General features: G+C 38.7%; 1 protein-coding gene across 1 annotated transcript in view; it reads left to right on the forward strand.

Moving 5' to 3' along the window:
* The window catches only part of LOC128027348 (slit homolog 3 protein), a 163,405-nt gene that overhangs the window by 85,202 nt on the left and 54,019 nt on the right, over nucleotides 1-24,184 (forward strand). The window contains exons 5-9 of the mRNA XM_052614891.1: nucleotides 3,192-3,263; nucleotides 10,244-10,315; nucleotides 19,640-19,711; nucleotides 21,614-21,777; nucleotides 22,682-22,826. Coding sequence (XP_052470851.1) covers nucleotides 3,192-3,263; nucleotides 10,244-10,315; nucleotides 19,640-19,711; nucleotides 21,614-21,777; nucleotides 22,682-22,826 — 525 coding nt within the window. The remainder of the gene's footprint in view (nucleotides 1-3,191; nucleotides 3,264-10,243; nucleotides 10,316-19,639; nucleotides 19,712-21,613; nucleotides 21,778-22,681; nucleotides 22,827-24,184) is intronic.

Here is a 24,184-nt window from a genome sequence, read left to right on the forward strand (position 1 = left end):
ACGTCCTCAGAGAAAACCAGTCCTCATGTGTGAGAGTGTACACTTACATTTGTGCACAAAATCTGTGTGCAAATTCTTTCATGCAGAATTCACAAATTTTTTTATTATTTTTTTTTACTTATTTATGTACTTTTTATTTTTATTTTTTTATTATTTTTATTTTTTGCATGCAATCCTGTTCAAATGTTGGGGGTTAATAAGATTTTGTTGTTGTTGTTGAATGTCACTAAATATTTGTATTTCAAATGATTGATGTCCTTGTGAACTTTCTATTCATCAGAGAAAAAAAATTTATCAAGCAGCACAAAAAGCAGTTTTCAACATTGATAATATTAAGAAATAGGAAATGGTTCCTTTAAATTAGCATATTATAATGATTTCAGAAGGGTTTTCATATAACTGTTTTGATTGTATTTATGAACAAACATATAGTCTTAGTAAGCATATCTGAGTTACTGTAAAGCGATGTTCAAGTTTCTGCTACTTCCTACAACAATAAGTCTTTTGCTTTGTGATTTAAATAGAGTGAGAAAACAACAAAAGTGAAGCAAATAACCTTCTTGTAAACACGCAGCAATCCATTTTTCAGTGGAGAGATAAGAGTGACATTCATAAAGCGCAATAAGAAAGAGAATTGAGCGACATCCCTTCAATGCTTTTTACTGTTTTCAAGGTAGCGGTGTATTGATATTCTGCTCTAGAAACTTACTTACGCTATTTGGAAAATTAATGCACAGACTCTGCTTAAGATTTATTCTAAAGCACTCACCCCTAAGAAGAAAATGTCTGCAATTAATTCAGTCAAAACCACTTTGAAAAAAATTTACTATGCATTTGTTAAAGATTAAAGTCTGAGAATCTCCCATTGACAAAATATTGAGATTTTGAAATGTGACCGGTGTATGTATTGAATTATTAGTGGTCTTCTATTCCTTGCATATGTTTAAACATTTAACGTGTGCATTCGACTGAAAACAAGATTTGTTGAGTGGCATAACAACAGCGTTAATGAAGTATGTAGCATTCCGCTTTGTCTGACCTTTGTGTATGTATGAGTGTGTGTGTGTGTGTGTGTGTGTGAGAGAGAGAGGATAGATCCTCCTTGCATCTCGGCTCTTGTATCCTTGCGTGTTGCTGAGCGTTTATCTGTAATATGTTTTGGCGTTGCCAGGTTGTCTGGACATGGGAGCCGTAATGGAATCAAAGGGAGATTTATGGCATGCATCCTGACAGTCAGAGAGAACAGGGCCAAAGCCAAATGAAATTAATGAAATTTGCAAGCAGATTGCTAGAGGAGGGGGACCGATGCAGCTCTGTTTTTTAACAAACACTATTTGGTGTATGTCTGCTTTGAATTTGTATGTTTATCCTAAAGCATTTGTTCCAGCATCTGTTAAGACGCCCAATTTGACACAAATGATAGCAGTGTAAATAAGGATTGAGCTCAGTTTATTTTTGCTGTAAAATTCAGTTTATTCTTCAAATGACAAAACAAAATTAATTTACACAGCATATGTGCTTATTAGGTATATATGTTTAAATACCCATTTTTCAAAAAGAGACAAACTTTTCTAAAAATAATTTTTAAACACATATAATATATATATATATAAATACATACATTGCTATATTCTCCTGCAAGTATAATTCTCATATCTCATAAACTTCTATTGTCTCTTAATAGTTTCATGTAATTCTTCATTAGAAATCATCTAATTTAACTCAAAGCCTCCAGGTCCATTTTTTTTTCTTCCTCTGACATGGAGTTTGCTGAGACAGATTGTGTTTCATAAGTGCCGTTATTCGGCTGGGACAATTTGCCTTTTTGTAGAAATAATGAAAAAGGTTCGACTGAGTAAACAAAGCAATAAAACATTTATTAGCAGTGGAAGTGCTGTAAAGTACTATGCTGCGCTCGCGGCTCGCCAAGGATGCACAAGGCCGGTGCTTCCCCATTCATGAAGAATTAAAAAGCCAAAGCAAAGAGAAGTCGACTCTGTGCTCCTCACCATCTCTGCACTTTATCTGTTTCGCATTTAGATCATCAAAGGCGACGGGGAGGTAGTGCTGATATACATTCGCTCATCCCCAGCGTGATGCTGGTATAAACAGCGCTCATATTTTCCCACTCTGTGGCATACGAACATGGGATGTTATGAGATTTTACTCTGCAAATGTTTGCCCTCCTCTGTGCATGCACTGCATAGTTCGACTTGAAGGATACACAAAGGAACATGATGTTCACATCAAGCCAGCCAAGAGTGCTGTAAAGAGAAGAAAAAAGAAATTCAGTATTGTGGAACATGTCAAAAACCATCAGGAACATTTCGATGAAATAGCCTCTTATAGCAAAGCATAACATAGTTATTAAGATTTCTGCCATAATAAAACTTGATTGGTTTGATGAAAAAAAAAAAGCCACACATATCCAGTTCTGGCGGGGCGCTGAAGGAGGGGTGAGCTCAATAACTGTTTTTTTGCTGGCAGTCCTGTACTTGATACATCATTATGTCCCCAAGTACAAATTCTGGCAGAATTCCTCGCCGCGTTTGGATCCACATCTGATTGTTTATCAGTGAAATTGGTTGTAGCAAGGTCAGGTGGGTGAACCCACGTGGTGGTCTGTTCGTGTTATGTGTAGCAGGCATGACTCCAAAGCAGACGCTTTGATTAGCTGGGCTGATATTCCACATCTCATTTGTTTCCTTCTTGGCCAGTAATTGGATTTCAAATTATGTTTTGCCAGCATGAGTCTACAAACAAACAAGCTTAATAAAGTTAAGCACAACCATTTTGACATGTCAAAAACCATTTGGCTCATAAGCAAGCATTAAAAATGGCATGCATTAATTTTGATGTAGAGTCACTTTTTTCCATTTTTTTTCTGGGGTTACTCAAAGTGCATATGATTGCTTAATTTTCTGCAGGATTGTGGGACGTACAGCTATGAGACCTTCCATTACAAAACTTAAGAAATGTTTTTCATTAGACGCACACACAGACCGAGTGATAAAAGGCCAGACAAATAAAAGAGGATGTGACATTTATGGTCAGTAGAACAGTTTGGTCTCAGACTTCAAAACTGAGGCGCATCGTTCATCTTCCTCAAAACGCTTTCGACCGAAATGTGAAGTGGCTTCAAACAAATCCTAATATCTCTCTCTTTGTCTTTCTCATCTCTCTCTCTCCAGGGACCTAAGCGAGAATCAGATTCAGGCTGTTCCTCGTAAGGCTTTCCGAGGGATCACCGCCGTCAAGAACCTGTAAGTGTTCCTTACTCATTTCCACTGGCATCTGCCAGGCATTCGTTTGCATGATTTTATGAGGCCAAACAAGCCTTCGGAAACTGTACTTTCCCCAGAAGTAGCGAGACATGGTGTGTTACTCCGTCATACTGCAAACAAGACTGTCGTCCACTGCATTTACAGAGTCTTGCGATTCAAAGACAGAAAACTGGAATGAAAGATATTCATGTCATTGAACATTGAATATATTCAAAAGCAATGTGCTAGGTGGCCTACTGTACATGTATGCCCCTTGAATCATTTGTCATAACAGTTAATAAGCTTAGCGCTGATGAAAATTCAATTAATCAGTATGGTTCAATAAGATGGATATCTTCAGGATATTGCAAGTGAGTAATGTTCCACAGCCATATGCAATTACAGTAATGGTTTCTGATAAATCTCTGTAACAGTTTCAGAAGCCGATCTCGCTACTGTGGACTACGGTAGAAGGGCTTGTTAATACTGTTAATATCTAAAGAATCACCCATCTTCCTGGTTTCCTTTAAGAACAGAACCATGCAGGGAGCTTACACGCCTGCAACAATAAACACTGCATTCAAAGAGCGCTGGAAGATTTCAGCAATTAAGTCTGCCCTCTAATGAATGAAGGACGCAAAGTTGAGGTCATCATTAATGGAGCGCTTTGTTTGTAGACAGAGATCGGTTGTGGTATGTGGCTGTGGCATTCATGTGCATTCCCAGGCTTGAGTGTGTGTGAAGTTCTAGCAAGTTTCGTCGCAGTATCTGATAAAGGCTTTGTTACAAAGTCTTTCCCACCGTGGGCTGAGAACCGCGGGTCACTTCATGCTATCTCTGAGAGGTATGGAAATATAGTTGGCTTTCGTTTGAAGACATAGACATGCATTTCAGCTTTAGAGAAAGAAGAAGAAAGAGAAAAGTGTGAAGAGTTGGGAGACTTTGAGAAGCCCAGCTATATATAGCTGTAGTGAGCGCTAAGTGAGTAGTCATTAACAGACATTTAAATCCAAAGCAGCTTAAAGAAGATTTACAACAGGATTTAACAGCACAATGGAGATTGAACCCTCAACCATTAGCCTGCTGTATATATATATATATATATATATATATATATATATATATATATATATATATATATATATATATATATATATATATATATATATATATATATATATATACAGTAGCGACCAAAAGTTTGGACACACCTTCTCATTCAAAGAGTTTTCTTTATTGTCATGACTATGAAAATTGTAGAGTCACACTGAAGGCATCAATGGCTATTTGAGCAAGAAGGAGAGTGATGGGGTGCTGCGCCAGATGACCTGGCCTCCACAGTCACCGGACCTGAACCCAATCCAGATGGTTTAGGGGTGAGCTGGACCTCAGACAGAAGGCAAAAGGGCCAACAAGTGCTAAGCATCTCTCAGGGAACTCCTTCAAGAGTGTTGGAAGACCATTTCAGGTGACTACCTCTTGAAGCTCATCAAGAGAATGCCAAGAGTGTGCAAAGCAGTAATCAAAGCAAAAGGTGGCTACTTTGAAGAACATAGAATATGACATATTTTCAGTTGTTTCTCACTTTCTTATGTATATAATTCCACATGTGTTAATTTATAGTTTTGATGGCTTCAGTGTGACTCTACAATTTTCATAGTCATGAAAATAAAGAAAACTCTTTGAATGAGAAGGTGTGTCCAAACTTTTGGTCTGTACTGTATATGACATTGGACCACAAGACCAGTCATAAGGGTCAATTTTTCAAAATTAAGATTTATGCATAGTCTGAAAGCTGAATAAATAAATCTTTCCATTGTTGTATTGTTTTTTTAGGATAGGGCAATATTTTGCCAAGATACAACTGTTTGAATTTCTGGAATCTGAGGGCGCAAACAAAATCTAAATCGCCTTTAAAGTTGTCCAAATGAAGTTCATAGCAATGCATATTATTAATCAAAAATTATGTTTTGATATATTTACAGTACGAAATTTATAAAATATCTTTATGGAATGTGATCTTAACTTAATATCCTAATGATTTTTGGCATAAAATAAAAAATATATATATTTTACTGATACAATGTATTTTTGCCTATTGCTACAAATATACCCCAGCGACTTGAGACTGGTTTTGTTCTCCATATATATTCAACAGCTGTGCCACATCTCTTCAGTATCATTTTCAGTGTGATCAGGGTGGTCTTTTTAGTTCACTGTATTTCAGAGTGACACTCGAATGTTGACTACCACCCGCCCTGCTCAGATTGAGTTAACTGAGTGTCAATACTAAATCTGACCTCACTGACCCCTGTCAAACGACCCCCAGGCTGCAGGAGCGCTGCCAATCATCTACACAGGTCAATGGATTTCTACAAACACGTAACAGACATGTACAAACAGTGACTTGATGGTAATACTTTGCTTGTAAGATTTACACTGTAATATTTATGTAGTATCATGTATTTGTTTGAGCCTGTCCTCCAACAAAAAAACGACCATATAGGTCGTTTGTGCAAGCATATATTACAACCTATATTTACGTTTTAAAGTTAAGTTATTAGCACGTTTATTTAAATGCAATGTGTGGGCATTTTACACCGATCTTACAGTATTTCCTACATATTTTACTAGGTGGTTTATTCGTTCGAATGACCACACCTAACCCCACCCCTAAACCTAACCCTCACAGAAATCATGCTAAATTATGATTTATTGAGCATATACTTTTTTGCGCATGTCTGTTCCCTGGGATCAAACCCATGATAGCATGATTACATATCAAGGTATAACGCAATAATCTACTAACTGAGCTACACGAAACGCAAAACAGAGTGCAAATAAAAGAGTACAAAACATTAATATGAAAACGACCTTTTACCGATAGGGGCGCAATTGTCGTATACACTGTGATAGGTCGTATTTCAGGGATTTGGACAAACGACCTATACAAGCGTATTGGTTGGACAGGTTGATTTGTTTTATTTAATACTTGCTTTTTCCAAAAACTTTAACTTTTTTTTTTTTTAGAATTGTATTTTATTTGTAGTTTACTTAAAAATAAATCAGAATGCATCAGAAAACAGCACTCATTAAATGTCAAAAATTATTTAGTAGCAGTGTTATTAGTTGTATTTTACAGACAATATTGTAATTCATTACTTTAAAATGTAACATTCCGTACAGTTATGAGCTTTCACTTCCTTTACACGCATACAGCATTTTTGTGCAGCATGTTTTCCCCTGACGTTCTTCCAGTGATGTCTGTGATGTTAAACAGTGTTTGAGTGCTCATCACATCACTGTCATGTGCACCGTCACACTCTGATGGATGAATGATAGGTACAGGTAGGCAACACTCATTTCTTCAGGTAGGGATTTTTAGAGAAAAAAAAGGGCTAATGAGGATTGAGGGAGAAGGATGGATTTGTACGTCAGCAGTGCTGCCTGTTTCTCTCCCACTGACCTGCCTCTGCAATGCGTGGCAAGGTGACTCTTGATTTAATTGCTGAAATCATCCAGCCCTCTTTTTTTTTTTTTTTTTTTTTTTTTTTTTTTTTTTTTTTTTTTTACGGGAATGAGTAGAAAAAAATGGACAGGCAGCGTTCCAGGAATGAATTGATTTTCTCATATGCTTTTCTACCTTAATGTCCTCTGTTTAAAAATGGCTGTGCACGCTTTGAGGGCTGGTTGAATCTCTGTCTCTTATATTGTCCTCACATCTCCACAGTTTTACAGTCTACAGCATGCTGGAGTCAGCATCCGCCTTCAGCCAGCATCCTCCACCCTTTATAGAGATGCCATCTGGATAAAATGTTCAAGATGGTTCCTCCAGCTAACAAGAGTCTATGTTGCACCCTAATAAACCAGACACAATATCTCCCTCTGTGTTTATGGCTTTAGCCATGTCCTCTTACTGTTCACCAGACATGCTACGCCAGCCATGTTAACCTCGAGAAGCATAAATTAGATAAAAAATGAGACTGGATTAAATGAGACAAGACAAGACAAAGTGAAATAATGAGGCCAGATGCATTTTGATAGACAATTTGAAACTGGGCTAAATGAAGGAGGCCAGATTAATTGAGACAAATATGAGACAAGAAGAAATAAATCAATATAATGCCAGAAAAAAAATACGACTCAAAATTATACGAGACCAGATGTAATGAGACAATATGAGACCAGATTAATTGAGGCAATAAGACAAGACTGGAAACGAACAGACAATAGCACCTAGAAGAGAGGAAGAAAAACGACAAGATCAGATGAAAATACATAAAATAAAAGAAGTGACAATAAGACAAGATGAAAAGAAGAGAACATGAGACATGAAAAGAAGTGAGACAAGGTGAGATGAATTGAGAAAAGAATAATGTTCTCAATTCATCTCACCTTGTCTCACTTCTTCAAATAAGATGAGGTGAGGAAAAGTAAAAAAAAAATGAAGAGAGGAAGAGAAGAGACTAAATTATATGAGATGTGGAGAAAGAGATAAGAGATAAAACTAGAAGAGATGACTCGAGACGAGACGGAGTGATAAAATCAGCAGAGGTGCGAAGAGAAGAGACAAAAATTAGATGGAGTCAATACTAGAGGAGAAGATACATAGTGAGATGAAAGAAGAGATGACAAAGACTACCAGAGATAAAATGAGATGAGCAGAAGTGAGACAAGACATAAAGTGATATGAGACTGTAAGAAAGAGAAGTGAGGAAAAGAGACAAGACTGAATGAGATGAGAAGAATCAGAGTGTAACGAAACCAGAAGAGACGAGATGATGCGAGCCATCAGTGGTGTGATCCTCAAAATCCTCAAACCACACTTCATTTGACTGCCATTAAAGGTCACAATCTGTATATCTGTTAGGATTATAGACTGACTATAAGATTCATATATAGCAGCTCTGATCAAGCATCATCCTGGCTCCACTGACGGTCAGTTCTGAGTCATTTGCTGTGTTAGCTATCGAGCGTGAATGAAATACGGCCATGCGGCTGCTGGTTAGCATCACCGACTCTGACAGATTAATAGTCTAGTGAAGGGAAGGAAGAACCATATCTGTTTCTGTCTCTCGTTCACTCCAGATGGGACACTGGCAGGACGGGAGCTCTAAAGTGCCAATACGGCTCATGACTCAGATGATTAAAGGCCAATGTAATTAGAGCAGGAAAATTAAAACTGGGACTTTCATTACCCACCACTACCATGTCCCATCTCTCCAAACCATCACCAAACACGCAGATATTCCCACACACCACACGCTCACATATGTACATTCAAGACAGCTACAGTATTCACCCCTTGACTATGCTCGGTATTGTCATTGTTAAAAGTCTAAAAGGATTCAATCACCTTTGAGTATAGAAACGTCTGTTCCTGTAGCATGGTACGAGCAAAACCAAGGTAATGGGTTCGTTTCCAAAGAATGCATGAATTGGTTGAATGCAGTGTTGGTTGCTTTGGATAAATGCATCTGACAAATGCTTAAACAGATGCTCTACCAATTGAGCTACAGGAACACAACGCTTCTGGTGATATGAATGCTAAAAAAACATTATTTTAAAGCATTTATACACAAATATTTTAAATAAAAAGACTGCATACCATGAATTATTATATGTATTATGAACAAGTTATTTTTAGTCTAGACTAAATCTTGAAAAAATGATTCAATACTATTAATTAATTGTTCATAAGGACTAGTAACTCTTTTTATTCAGTTTAAGAAATCCTTTACTGATTTGAATTGATTAAAGTGTTTAATGAATCAACGTCTGACTCTTGCTGAACTGTAATTTTCAGTGATGACCATATATCAAAATGAAGCAACAGACTTTTTGTTTTTGTAACAAATTAATTTGTACATATCATTTACAGTTTATAATTGTTGACTGCCAATTTATAAACTAAGCTGTTGTTTCTATTTTATAAAAGAGATTTCACTGCAATTCAGGAGTCAAAGCGCTGGCTTAAGTTATTGTTTTATTTTTAACAGAAGCCAGTCTTAATCAATTTTGGATAGAAAAAGAGATGTAAAAGACAAACATTTTACTTTTGCTAATAAAGGTTATTTAATTTTCACAGTGATGGTTAATGCATCTGCGGTGGGTGGCTGCCATACTGTCTGCCCCATCAGCAATTACAGAGACAGATGCATGACTTTTAGAAAGGAGGGATGGAGTGAAAGAAATGCCAGAGATGTTCAGTGTCTGTCACGGGTCAGATGTCACTGCAGCTCTGTTTGCCAAACAAATGACTTTGATTCCTTCTTCTTTATCCAAGCCTCTTTCAGATCCATCTCTTTTAAGAACTCAAAGAGGGAGGGGTAAATAGAGAGAAGGAATGGCGGATGGCAAAGTCTGCAAATTAAAGTAAAAAGAAAAAGAAGCAAAAAGGAAGAAGTGCCCCTCACGTCTGCTCGTCCAGCATCGTGACCCCAGCTGATTTACGAACCCCTTTCTTTTAATGAAATTGTTTCTGTGACAGAGCCGGTAAAAGCTTGTAATGGATTGGCTGCTCTAATGTAATGAAATTACTCCCTTTCTGACTTCAAAAAAAAAAAGAAGAAGAAGAAGAGGTGGATGAGTGGACTGGGGGGAGAAAATGCAATTAATATTTACAGGGAACTGACAGACGGGGTGGGCTGTGCACTATAGCCAGCCTCCTGTTCTCTCTCTCTCTCTCTCTCTCTCTTTTACCTCTCTTTATCCCAACACTCAGCAGTGTGGCTAGAAAGAGAGAGAGGACGAGATAGGAGGAGGTTATAGCCAGAAAGGCCACTTTTAGCCAGCTGGTCCTTTATCCCGACTGCGGTGAGGAGAGGAGAGTAGATATGAGTGTGTGTGTGTGTGTGTGTTAGTTTGTCTACCTCCCTCCCGCAGCCCCCACCTCTCCTCCTCCTCCTCCTCCCTCTCTCCCCTCATCCCCCACCCGCTCGTCTGCAGACCTGCCGCTGACTTCTGTCTCTCATCTGCAGGCAACTGGACAGCAACCACATCAGCTGCATCGAAGATGGAGCCTTCCGAGCCCTGCGCGATTTGGAGATACTGTGAGTCCCCCTCCCGCCTCCTCTGCGGGGTTCTCTCCTCTCTCTTCACCTCTGCTGTCCCTTCCTCTAACTCTGTCTGTGTGTTTCTCGATTGCTCTCGAAGGACAAACTGTATGGCGTTATGGACCTGTGGCGCATAGTCCGGTGTCACCCTGTCCGGTCCGACACCGTGTCGTTTAGCATGCGATCGTCTGTGCAACAGCTAAAGTTACTCGTTTGTCATCCTGTGCTGCATTGTTGCTGCTTGAAAAAGTGTCCTGACTTTTCCAGGTGCACCTTACTGTTATCTGAAGAATCACACTTCTTATTTAAAGCGGTTTAGCTTTAGAATCAGTTCTGTTGCCTGCTGGGAAGTCTTCTTTTTTGGTGTAGTCGCACATATAGTCTGAGTTTATAGTATATCCTTTGATAGCAGAGAAGAGATTTGATGTGTTTGTAGGTGAGTTTATTTTTCTTTCGCTTGGGTATCCCCTGGATTGCCCCGGAGAGGATGAGAGGCTGGAAGCAGGTTATACGGAGGGCGGGCTAACAGCCACATCTCCATCAAGCCAATTGGCAGGGCACTTAGTGCCAAACTCATCCTCCAAAAGAGCGGCGCTCACTGGGGACCCAGAGCCAAGCCACTCCTTCTATTAATTCCTGGCTCCATTGGACACAGCAGCACGGTGTTACATCATTGTTAGGCAGGTTCTCCAGCAGTGTTAGCTAGCGGTGAAAGTAGAATCAAAGAAGGAAAAATAGGATATATTTCATTTTCCTGTCCTCCGTCCAGACCAGACCATAAACGACCTTATAAAACAGGAGCTTGGGAGCAAGAAAGTGTGAGTAAGTCGTGAATCAATTTTCATTAATAATACAGAACCTCCCTAGATTCTACCAAAGACCTTAGTGACCCCAGGCGAACCAAGGAGAGCAGCAGTACATGAATACACATCATTTTCCTGCTGATTGAGCCATCTCTCCACCCCTCTGGAGAGGCTGTAACACATAGGTTTGCAAATGACACTGTATCATAGCTAAATAACCCAATGCGCAATAGCCAACCTTAAATCTTCAGTATACAGCAGATTCAACATATGGCTGAACATTATGGCTGTGCTATAGAGCTAGCTTGTGAGAATATGACACCTCTAGGTAATTGATGGCAAAATTAAAGTTTAGGTGTAGCAATTTCGCCGCAGGTGTTACTGCTTTGAGGATAATGATGAGTTATATTATAGCCCAGACTAACCTTTGTTTTAAAACTGATCTTTCTGAATGGAGATCCATCACTTGTATCGCCAAAGAGTATGATGTCTCTGTGTCTTGTCATAATGGTGAAAGGGATTTTACTGGTAAAGCATCTTGTTTATTCAGAGTTTTAAGAGTTTGTTTTTGCTTTTAGAAATTTACAGTAATCATTTACACATTCAACCACATTAGTTTTCACGTCTAAAACAGCGTTGGATTGTAGTAATTCAGGGCTAGCGTGTGCAGATCAGTTTAATTTGAAAGAATGAATTATAAACATTGTAAAAATGTGATGTTAAAGTGTGTTTTTGCAATTCAGAGCACACTTGAGGTGTAATTTAAGGGTCATATTAAATGCATTGTTTGAGCGCGGTGTGTGAAGCATAACTCCAGAGGCCAATTTAATCTTTTCATTTCAGCGATCATTAAAGGCCTGTTAAAATAGAGGGTGCACTGCGACATAATTGAGAGATATGACCACCCTTTCCCATCATGCACTGTTGGGTTTTGTGATCACTGCAAAATTTTGGTCACCACCATAAACAACGACTAACAAAAATACAGAAGAGAGGAGCTATTTAAACACTTCCATCAGGTTTAGAGATGGCGATCAGAGTGAAGATTAGACCGAGCGGTTCGTGGCTAACCCTCCTCCACAACTAAATGACTGCTAGTGATTTAACGCCTGCCAAACTACACAGAATTAATGATCGTCCCTTTCTGCTGATGAATTGTAATTTATATTTAACATAACTGCGCTAATGACTGAACTAATGACTTCAAAGCTATCTCGGACATTTTCTCACATAGGACGTGACTTGCATCCCAATGAGTAAGCAGCACATCGATGTGTTCCCCATCTGCAGAGCACCTAAACCTGTCTAATAAGGAGCACTCCCTTGATTATTTTTTATTGAATACTTAGGTACTGCCTGCACTTGCTTTCATTTTTAATTCTGATCACTCTTTTAAATATACACCTAATCAGGCACGTTTATCTTTCCATTTTCGCTCATTCTACTCAAATGTAGATGGACAATGTGTAACTGTGCATTATAAGCAGTCCACTTTATCTTTATTATATTCATGAAATTCAAGTTGGTGTTTTTAATAACTGTAAACGTGGGCAGCGCATCTCATTTCTAATTTCCAAAGACAAATCAAATCAAATTTCAAATATAATATAAATGAGATTTCATGTGGTGTAAGAATAACTGAATATTTGTCATGGGTATATGTCTCAAACTCAGTTTTCATGCATACACCATGGTCAAATGTACAAAACATTTTTTTTTTTTTTTTAAGTGATGTTAATAACATAATAAGCTATGTAATTAAGGTACAATGAAAAATTGCTGTTTAAAAATAATAAATAAAGTTTAGGTTTGAAAGGCATTGTCTGAGCGTTAAAACAATTATAATATTAAACCTTTCTTATAATAAGGAGAACAAAAATAAAAACTAAAACTGTACTTCAAAAAAAAAAAAAAAATATATATATATATATATATATATATATATATATATATATATATATATATATATATATATATATATATATATATATATATATACATACATATATATATATATATATACATTCTGCATGAGTTTGGCCAGTTATTCATTGAAAACATTAATAAACTAGACAATGCATGAAGAATGTCCAACTAGTCGAGTATTAAAGCAGATTTATTTTTTGGCAGGATTATATTAAGCATATTTTTTTCTGATATATGTTCTTATTGTGTTAAGAATACAATGAAGAGGCGTTGAGAAAGTCTCATGTAATCTGTTTCAAATTATGCTTAGCACAATATATACATACTTTATGTTTGTTGCTGTCTTTAAACACTTTTGCTCTTTTGTGGAATCGCTCACAATATGTTATAAAAGTCCTTCAGGGCTATTTTATAAAAGGTTGATTAAATATGAGAAGGGAATTTATAGTATTGGGAAATTCCCCATATACCCCACTCAGCTTTGTCTATACACAGCACTCTCGCAAGCGCTGGAGCCTCTGCATATTTTATAACCACTTTTGTACAGAAAATTCTGGCTCTGAATCAAATGTCAAATCATGTGAAATTTTTTGCCCCGCCGTGTCATTTTTTATGAGCAGGAAAGTGCCAAGACATTTCCGTGCCATCTCCTGAAGGTGACTTTCTCTCCCACCATGCATTGATAAGAAGGCCCAAATTTTCACATTACCACCGTCCTCTCCTCATGCCAAATGCTATCATTTGTCAATGTGTGCACGGTACATTTTTCTTGACAGCTTGGCACAGACCTCGCTGGTCGAACTATAGTGAGTTTAGCATGATGGCATGGGCAACGAGCCCCAAAGGGACATCTTTGTGGTTCAACAGTCCTTATTAATATACTATACTGCCTCACCAAAGGCATCTTCTACGTTTGAATCCTCAGATGTACTCGCTTAATAAGGTTTTCACATTTTTTTTTTTAAAGAGACTCACTTAAAGCACAATAGCATGCTACGAAATACCAAACAGGTTAAACCTTCTGAGTATTTGCAGTCGGATTAAACGCGACTGTGTATGGAAGCGTGAGGAGGTGGATTAATAATCCTGGATACAAAATGCCATGCCGTCAGACTCAGGAATTTAAGACTCAAGAAAACATTACATTTCTGTGGTTAAGGTGATGTCCAGGGATTGTTTTGGGGGACGTTTGATCAAAACCGAAATATATTACAAAATGAAATATTGTGTATTCCATATGGAAGGTTCGAGAAACATAATTTTCTTCTTCTCTGGCTTATGGTTTGGCAGTTTTCTACCATCATAATGTCATTTCCTCAAAGCAAAACCTTTTGAATGTTCCTCTTGGCAATGATACCACCGAGCTTGGCTCCTTCTCGGCCCCTGTTGCCTCTTATCCTAATCATTTCTATACCCTGAGCTCCCTTAAAAACATTAGCTCTTTTTAGATTTAACAATTGTCCTCTAGACTGATTGCTAGGTGTTGGCGGTCGCGCTTTGGGAACTCAAGAGCACAGATTCCCTTGAATCAGATATTCCATGCATCTTTAATTTCTAACATGGGCTTGGCCTCCCACTGGACAAATCTTTAGTCAATAAATGAGTTTTTATGTGACAGACAACAGGCAGGCGGAGGGAGAAAGGGCAAGCTGATGGCTAAATGAGAGGATGGATTAGGGGAGTGGAGGGGTAGAGAGCTGTCATTAGCTCACAAACAGCACTTTCAACCTCAGGAAATTGCCTTGCCACCAGACATGGCCCCATTGCGTTATCTTCGTGCGGTCCACGCCAAAGCTCTGGGAGATGGGGAAATCGTGTGTTTCAGCAGTCGGACCCTTGTGCTCAATTAATCATTCGCTCACGGATGGCCAGAGAAAAGAGGCAGGCCAACGGAAGAGCCTAGATTCAATCTTTTCTCATTTGCGCAATAATGGCCTCGTCAATGGCGGTGGAAGCATGTCTCTTTTCGGTGTAGTACATGTTCTTTTCACCTCTCCTCCCATCCTCTGCACCATCGAGGGATAGAGAGCTCTTTTTCTCTTTTCAGAGGAGGCAAAGGGTAGGTTTATGCAGCCAAAAAGCTTCCAATTTTTAAGTTACAAATGCTAATCACTAGTGTTTCTTTTTTTTTAATAAGCCTACACTTGGACGCAAACCACATGGATGGGATTATTATGCATGGCAGATCATGTTATTTCTGTGTTTATCCTCACTCGGTTTATTTGAATTAGCGGAATAACATCTGATTGCGGCTTTGTGCTGTAGCTGAACTTGTGATGCTAAGCAAAATAATGGCAAAGATATCCATCCTGCTCACATGAATTCCATCACACTGCAACAAGTGGAGTTTGAGCGCTAAGTATGAAATTGCTTTCCATCTGGAGGCACTTTATTCATTTGTTTTGACTCGAGGGCCCAACATAGGGATGGCATGTAAATGGTTGCTCGGATCGAAGCTTGTATTGCAAACTCACTATTGTGCTGTAGTAGCGATAATAGTTTCCGATAGAGCCATGACAACATCACAGACATTTTGGCTCACTCAAGTTTCCAAGAGAGTAAGTGAAGGTTGTCCATATTCCCTACTCTATAAACTTTGCCTACTCGACTGTACACCAAATGAAGGAGACAAAAAGTTGAGCTGAATACCATCATCCTTTACATTTATGTATACTAATGCAAGATTTCTAACCAGATTGATTTATAAAAATGGCCAGTTACACACTCACAGAAAGAGTATTGATTTTCCTCAGGTCTGCCATGTCAAATAACACTTGTCTTTGCCTTCTGATTTCTCAGTTGTGCAAGTGAATGGCACTAAGTCAGATGCCGGGAGCACTTCAGTTGTTTCTTTTCAGCACCCTGCATCCACCTCACTCTTATTTCGAAACGTCCTGGCTCTGAAAACGCCAGTGAAGTATCCAGAGACGCTCTCTAATGAGGGCCTGAAGAAAGCCTCACAGCACTCAAGACCCCACTGTCGAGCTTTTTGCAACTGTGGGAAAGCTTTTTTGACACAGCCAAAAAATGAAAAGGGAAGTAACAAGAAAACGTGCCCCTATGAGATGGTCTGAAGACTAAGCATTGTGAGCAATTAATAGATGCTCGGTTTTATTGATGCCTGCATCAATAGAGCTTTAAATTAAATCATAAAGTTACACAGTAAAGCTGTACGGTGCAGTATTTGTCAGGATCCAGCATTGATTTCATCGTTTCAGCTTGGATGCACTTTCTCAGAAGACACTGTGGATGCGGACCTTCCCCCTGCAGCAGTTGATTTTGCTTAACACATTTTTGATTTATGGTCAACTACAAGACGACACAGGTGGAATGACTTAATATTTCCGGTGATTAAGAGAAAGGAATTTTAAGACTCAAGGTGATCTTCAATTATCACAAGTAGCTTTAGCAAGAGCTGCTCATGCTGCGATTTTATTTGCTCAGATCCCACGCTGCAGCAGTGGGTGGCCCTCTGCAGTGCGGAGGGCTGGATAAAGGGAAGACTGACAGTCTTGCAGAAGACAGCATCTCTCCGGTGGGATCTTCTGTAAGACCCCTGGTCCAGTGGTCAGTGTTTCTTGTAGCAAAGTGAAAGTGAAGTGACATACAACCAAGTTTGGTTACCCATAATCAGAATTTGTGCTCTGCATTTAACCCATCCATAGTGCACACACACAGCAGTGAACACACACTCGGAGCAGTGTGCAGCCATTTATGCTGCAGGTCAGGGAGCAGTTGGGGGTTCGGTGTCTTGCTCAAGGGCACCTCAGCAGTGGTATTGTTGACCCGAGACTCAAACCCACAACCTTAGGGTTAGGAGTCAAACTCTCTTACCATTAGGCCAATAATTCCCCTAAATTCTTAAAGCTTAAAGGGTTAGTTCACCCAATAATCAAAATTATGTCATTAATAACTCACCCTCATGTCGTTCCAAACCTGTGAGACCTCTGTTTATCTTCGGAACACAGTTTAAGATATTTTAGATTTAGTCCGAGAGCTCTCAGTCCCTCCATTGAAGCTGTGTGAACGGTCTACTGTCCATGTCCAGAAAGGTAAGAAAAACATCATCAAAGTAGTCCATGTGACATCAGAGGGTCAGTTAGAATTTGTTGAAGCATCGAAAATACATTTTGGTCCAAAGATAGCAAAAACTATGACTTTATTCAGCATTGTCTTCTCTTCCGTGTCTGTTGTGAGAGAGTTCAAAACAAAGCAGTTTCTGATATCCGGTTTGCGAACGAATCATTCTGTGTAACCGGATCTTCTTGAACCAGTTCACCAAATCAAACTGAATCATTTAAAACGGTTCATGTCTCCAATAAGCATTAATCCACAAATGACTTGAGCTGTTAACTTTTTTAAAGTGGCTGACACTCCCTCTGAGTTCAAACAAACCAATATCCTGGAGTAAGTTCGATTCGGTTCGATTTGGTGAACTGGTTCAAGAAGATCCGGTTACATCGAATGAATCGTTCGCGACCGGATATCACTAAACTGTTGTGTTTTGAACTCTCTCTCACAACAGACATGGAAGAGAAGACAATAATGAATAAAGTCATAGTTTTTGCTATCTTTGGACCAAAATATATTTTAAATTCTTCAAAAAAATTCTAACTGACCCTCTGATGTCACATGGACTACTTTGATGATGTTTTTCTTACCTTTCTGGATATGGACAGTAGACCGTACACACAGCTTCAACGGAGGGACTGAGAGCTCTCGGACTAAATCTAAAATATCTTAAACTGTGTTCCGAAGATAAATGGAAGTCTCACGGGTTTGGAACAACATGAGGGTGAGTCATTAATGACATAATTTTGATTATTGGGTGAACTAACCCTTTAACTCACGCCAGAGAAGTCTGTAATAACAGGTGCAGTCGATCTGCTGAGACACCAAAGGTCATCGCTCTTGACATGAGCATGTCAGGTTTAAGCCGACTTAACTGTGATGCCCCGTCCAGCTCCAGCTTTTTCCAATTATGATTGCATAAAAGAAATCTATATGAGATTTATTTTTACTCAGAGCTTCTAATCCTGGAAACCGGATGGCTGAAATATGACTGAGCGAGAGAGCACAACCACAGCAAGCACAAGCTGTTCGCCGCTCTCTCTGATCCGGTTCTCTCTTTAACACTCCTTCTTCAGTTCCCAGACTTGTATTCATTTCTGTTCTCTATGTTCTTTGCTTACATCACCTAACTTTGGAGGATGCTCCCAAGGTTTAGTCCTTTACAGTACTTTCAAACTGCATTTTCCCTCGGTGTTGGTTTGGTATTAAAGGCTTTTACCAGGGCGTTCCTCCCTTCGGCTTGCCAAAAGCTTCTTCTATTTACATCTCTATAGAGCAGCAGAGAACAGCAATGAAACCTCTGAGCCACAGCGGCCTTGACAAGAGGATCACTTTCTGGTGCGGATTTGGTCAACTCGAGCAAGGGTGATTCTTTCACCCTGTGTGGAATTGTCTGTGTCTATGTGTAGAATAACAATAATTTTCCATTCCATTTAGTTAGTTGTCTTTTTTCCCTCACTCATATTAAAGTGTTCCACCACAAATCCGAGCCAAAATCAATATTCAGATATCATTTAAAGTTCCACAAGAATGTTATATTTTAGAGAGATTAGTTTTCCTCTGATTTGTGTAATTTTATAGTATCAAGAAATGGACTTGGGCTGGGAAATTGGTCATAATTGTAAATCTTATCACTCCAGTGGTAAATAGTGTAAATAGCTTGTTTGTGTTTAGACTCTACTAACCAGCCTTAAATAAAAAGCAAGACAAGCAGCTGGCCTGATCAATACGTAGGCTCAGATATTAATTCCAAAATCTATAAGACTTTTTGTCTTCCTGTAGCTCAAACAGTAGAGCAAGGTTATGGGTTCAGTTCCCGAAGAATGATATTTTTTAAAAAGTATAACTTGAAAGCAATCTAGTTCACTTTGGATTAAATGCTTCTTCCGAATGCATGCATGTAAATGTAAATCATGGATGTGCTGTACACTAGAGGGTCTATTGGAGAATTAATTAGAAGGAACACTCAGACCCCAAACCAAAGCTGTAAACTGAATTGGCATAGGCTGAGAGATTCAGCAGTTTTTCCTCACCAAGCAGGAACCATTAAAATCCTAAATTGAGAAATTCCAGACCTTTTTTCCAAGAGGTGGAGGTACAGGAGGCTGTGTGTTCTGCATGTGTGCGATAGGTTAGGGAGCTATGTGGTTGGATGGATTGATTACAAGATTAGGTCAGCTAAGTAGCACTAATCAGAACTGTGGCTGGTATGACAGGAAGCAGAGGGCTCCGCCATCCATAATTATAAGTGTGCACATCATCGATGACATCATTCAGACCATTATACGCTTAGGTGAACACACACCACTCCCAGTGACTTTTTCTTATTTAAAAACTTATCTAACAATTACGTTTTTATTTTTTTACTCTAAGGAAACAGGCATGCATACATGTATGGTTCAATGAATTCAGCAAAACACTGTTGTGCATGGTCTGGTCTCTATTGTCAAATGTTATCTGGAGTCTGTTAACTAAGTAAATGCCTTTTTCTAATATTTGATCTCTCTTCTTTTCCTTCTAGCACTCTCAACAACAACAACATCACCCTCATCCCGCTGTCAAGCTTCAACCACATGCCCAAGCTGCGGACACTGTAAGTACCGATGAGCTTCTTGCTTCTTGTCAGACATTCATATATCTATTGTACATTTAGAGACGTTAATGCTAAATTCACTCTTTTTGAGAGGATTTGAGGCTCTGTGGTGACGCCGTGCCAGTTTTCAGAGCTGTGGTCTGTTTGTGCAGCAGACATTGTCTTAGCCGAAGATGTTGAGATGGTTTTCTTACACAGATGCCTGTGTCGCTCCTCTGCGTTTGCACCGTCAGACCCAAACCACAATTGATATAAATAATAGCACAGTACCCAAACCTCGCCCGAATCGTTCCAGTCTGCGGCTGACCTGCGATATTAACAGGACTCAGAGATGATTTTGTTATTATTCAAGTGCGGTCGTTCTTCTCAGAGCTTTGGCTCTAATAGAGGTTTAAATAAAGAAATATGTCAGGAGCAAACGCTAGTTTGATTTTGAGGCTTCTGGGAATTTGAATCTCTGTATGAAACGCGAGGCTTAAGGGTTATTGTGCACATGTTCAGAGCTTCCTCCTTCAATCCGTCATTTCTTTTTCCATCTATCTCTCCTCCTCTTTCCATCATGGCGTTCTCCCTAGAGCCTGTGCTTAGAGACATACATAGCTCGATCTCCACAGCCGAGCGGTCTGGCCATCCTCTCATCAGTCAGCCCATCAGACAGGCCAGCCCCCTCATGCGGGATTGAATTTGCTGATGCTCGGATGGCCGTGCGCGTTGCTCCCTGGGCAGTATTGAATTATCAACAGCGAGGCTTTGGTTGCTACCCAGTTCCTTTGGATTGAATTTTCTGTCTCTAATATCCCTGATATGTCTGTATTGAATTTGTTGCTCATAAAAAAAACGTATTAAATCAGATGTTTAGAGATGCTGGTAATCCATTTAGTAGGATAGTGGTTTGGCTCCAGGTTTCTGATGAAATAGTCCAGTTCACCTCACCTTTCCCCAGCCTCCCCTGCCCTTCTACAGACGTACTATCTTTGTGCATTCAATTAGATCAAATGATATCTCCCCATGATGCTTGCCATTCAATAACTCAGACAAATGAAAAGCACTCCCACCAATAGACAAGTAGTCATTTTCCATGTACTACGGTCGATAGGGTGTGTGTGCACGTGGAGCTGCCCCATTGTGCGCGTCCTCGGCTCATCCCATGCTCACCTTCTTCTCCCCATGTCATCCATCTCTGTAATCCCACTCATCTGTAATTAATCCGCAAACACAGGGGGCCAGATACTGGATTTGTAATGGGAAAAGCTCTATTAAAACCGCCACCCCTGCTGAAATTATCAGTGGTGGGTTTTTGTCCACCTTACTGGATTTGGCTTGTTTTTTTGTTTTTTTTTTCATTTACAGACAGCGGTGCGTCTTTTGATTCGCTGACATCACTTTTTCTTTGAACGGTGTCTCTCGTACCCTTCGTGTAATGGCCCTTGAGAGATTTATGTTAATATGTGAAAGGTGTTATTGGGAATTGTGTCGTTTGTTGAAGACCTTGATGAAATGAGTGTGCATGCTCCGGGGATTTGCGAGCGGTTTACTGTGGTCTCGGAGGAGATGTTACTATCATCCGTACAAAAGAATGACCCAGTCACACCCGTGTTGTCACTAATTCAGATGTGTTATTCCAAATCTGTATTACTGAAGCTTTATAGAGATTCTCCCTATGAATATTTACTTGATCTTGGCTGCAATTTCCTTCCTCCTTTGCATTTAAATGCCATATCACAGATGGAATATGACATTGAGTATGTGGTTAGCATTGCTCTCCTGATTCTGTCTTCAGAGAGCTCTGTTTCCACGCCAGCATTCATGCTAGACATACAAACCTCCTCTGACCTTTATACGATACTGTCTCACTATCTGTCCCTCATTATTCTCTCTCTCTCTCTCTCTCTCTCTCTCCAGTCGCCTGCACTCCAACAACCTGCACTGCGACTGCCACCTGTCCTGGCTCTCTGATTGGCTGCGGCAGAGGAGAGGGCTGGCCCCTTTCACACAGTGCATGGCCCCCGCCCATATGAGAGGTCTCAATGTTCCTGATGTTCAAAAGAGAGAATTTGTCTGTGCAGGTATGACAGTGCTTACTTTCTCCGTCAGAATGTCCTTCTGCCTATTAACTAAAAAATTTATTAAAAAGTACGTTTAGCATATTTTGCAAGAAAATTAAGCTTGCTTTTAGAACCTTATTTATTTGTTTACACTCATGTTAATAACTAAACATTTTTTCATTCATCCATGCATTCATTCATTCATTCACTTTATGGTATTGAAAATAATAGGAGGAGTGTTTAAATATATTTGAAATTAGAACAATTTCACAGTTGAAAAATCTTACATCATGTCTGTACATCATTTTCTTTATAAAAAATGTTTGTTTATATATATTCTTCTTTTCTTTACCCATCTATGCCCTGCCTGTCTTTTCTCAAAATTGTAATTAATTAATAAGCAAATGTTGGCTATCACAAGTAAGCACTGAGAGCTTTTTAATTGTGTTGTTTTATAGAGCCACTTCATTCATCCTATTTCCTACTGGACCTTAGGGTTTCATTGGTGAAAAAGTTCACGTTCAGCTCTCGTTAATTAAGCCCCCTTTTCCTCCCCCTCTGATTAATCAACTGATGAATATACTCCAACACAAAACACACTGCAAGAACAGTGTTTCTTAATTAAGCTGCAAAGCTAGACAATAAAACAACAGGGAGTCTATTTATGCTGATTATGTGCTGTATTAAAAGCTATTTTCACCCGTCTTCATTTGTGCTGTTATTGGAACTAATATTAATTTTCACACTCCTGAACAGAAGCTATGACAGTTATACTTACTATCAGAATGTAATTCTATTCATATTTGACTCAGAATGGTTTTAATGTTTCCTGTGTTCTCCATTTGCTCTCGTGTCATTAAACTATGTTGTCTTTAGTCAGTTTTCCTCCTGATCTGTTATTTCTCCATCTTTTCCTCCTCTCCAGGTCCGGCTCAGACGGAGCCAAAGTCATGTGTTCCCCAGGTGTCCATCTGCCCTGCCGCCTGCACCTGCAACAGCAACATCGTAGACTGCCGTAAAAAAGGCCTGACTGAGATTCCTGATAACTTGCCTGAAGGAATTGTAGAAATGTATGGATTTCTCTCCTCAAGATCATTCCCTTCACTTTTGGTGCATGTATGATAATTAATTTCCACTGATATTGTCTCATCCGGTGATCTGCCTTCTTCAGCTTGTCATGTACCAGAGGCCATTAGCAGTGGTGTGTAGCAGCCTCATTAGCGAGTGCGTTAACGTCGTAGCACAATAGATGTTGCTCAGTGCTACCAGAGGTCTACCATCCCCTCTGCATGGTTTAGGTTATAAGACCGCCACACTGTAAAAAGTTTAACTATTATTTACTCAATTTTTTTGGTGAAACATTTTTACACTCAAAAAAATTGAGTAAATTTTAAAGCTGTGAAATCAATGAAATATACTGTTTAAATTGAGTAATTGTAAGTAAAAAAATTAAGTAAATCTGAATAACTGAATAACTTTATATGAGAAATAAAATTAATTAGATATAATCAAAATTATAAAATACCACAACTGAAATTCTATGTAAAATAAACAAAAAATATTGAGTAGATATAATTGAAATATTGGATGAAATTTAACCAAACAAATGTGCTATATTTACTACATGTAAAAGTGAATTTAACTTAATATTGGACTATAAATGATCAAAATGTTGCATTCACTTTTTTTTACACTATTTACCCTTTACAATTAATATAATAAAACCAAATAAAGAAAGAAACACATTTTTTATTAAACATTTATTTATCAATTAAACATCAGACAAAGTCTAAAATCAACCTTTGAAACATTTTATCCATTTTAATATTCCAGTAGATTGCAAAAATTAAAAAGTGTAAAGCAGCCATAAGGGAAATGATTAAACCTTATGAAACATTTCATCCATCTTAGTATTCAAGTAGATTACATGTAAAATATGATAGCCGTAAGAGAAATGACATCTTACTTTGTTCCTGGTGCATACCAGCCATTTGCAGTCACACTCATTACCACTCATTAAACCATAAAAAAAGCAACACTTACATCAAAAAATATTAAAGGGATAGTTCACCCAAAAAGATGATGTTGTCATAATGTACTCGCCCTCAAGTTGTCCCAAACCTGTACGAGTTTCTTTCTTCTGTTGAACACAAAAGATATTTTAATGAATGTTGGTTAACAGACAGTTGAAAGTTGCCATTGACTTCCATGGTAGGAAAAAAAAAAAAAAAAAGGCTACTATGCAAAGTCAATGGCAACCTTTAAATGCGTTAACCAACACTCTTTGATACTTGGCTGAATGTCACGTCACTTCACTTAAAATATATTTTGTGTTCAACAGAAGAAAGAAACTCGTACAGGTTTGGGACAAATTGAGGGAGAGTAAATTATGACAACATCATCTTTTTGAGTGAACTATCCCTTCAAC

The sequence above is a fragment of the Carassius gibelio genome, chromosome A14, assembly GCF_023724105.1.
Source record: "Carassius gibelio isolate Cgi1373 ecotype wild population from Czech Republic chromosome A14, carGib1.2-hapl.c, whole genome shotgun sequence".
In the NCBI taxonomy this organism is placed as follows: domain Eukaryota; kingdom Metazoa; phylum Chordata; class Actinopteri; order Cypriniformes; family Cyprinidae; genus Carassius; species Carassius gibelio.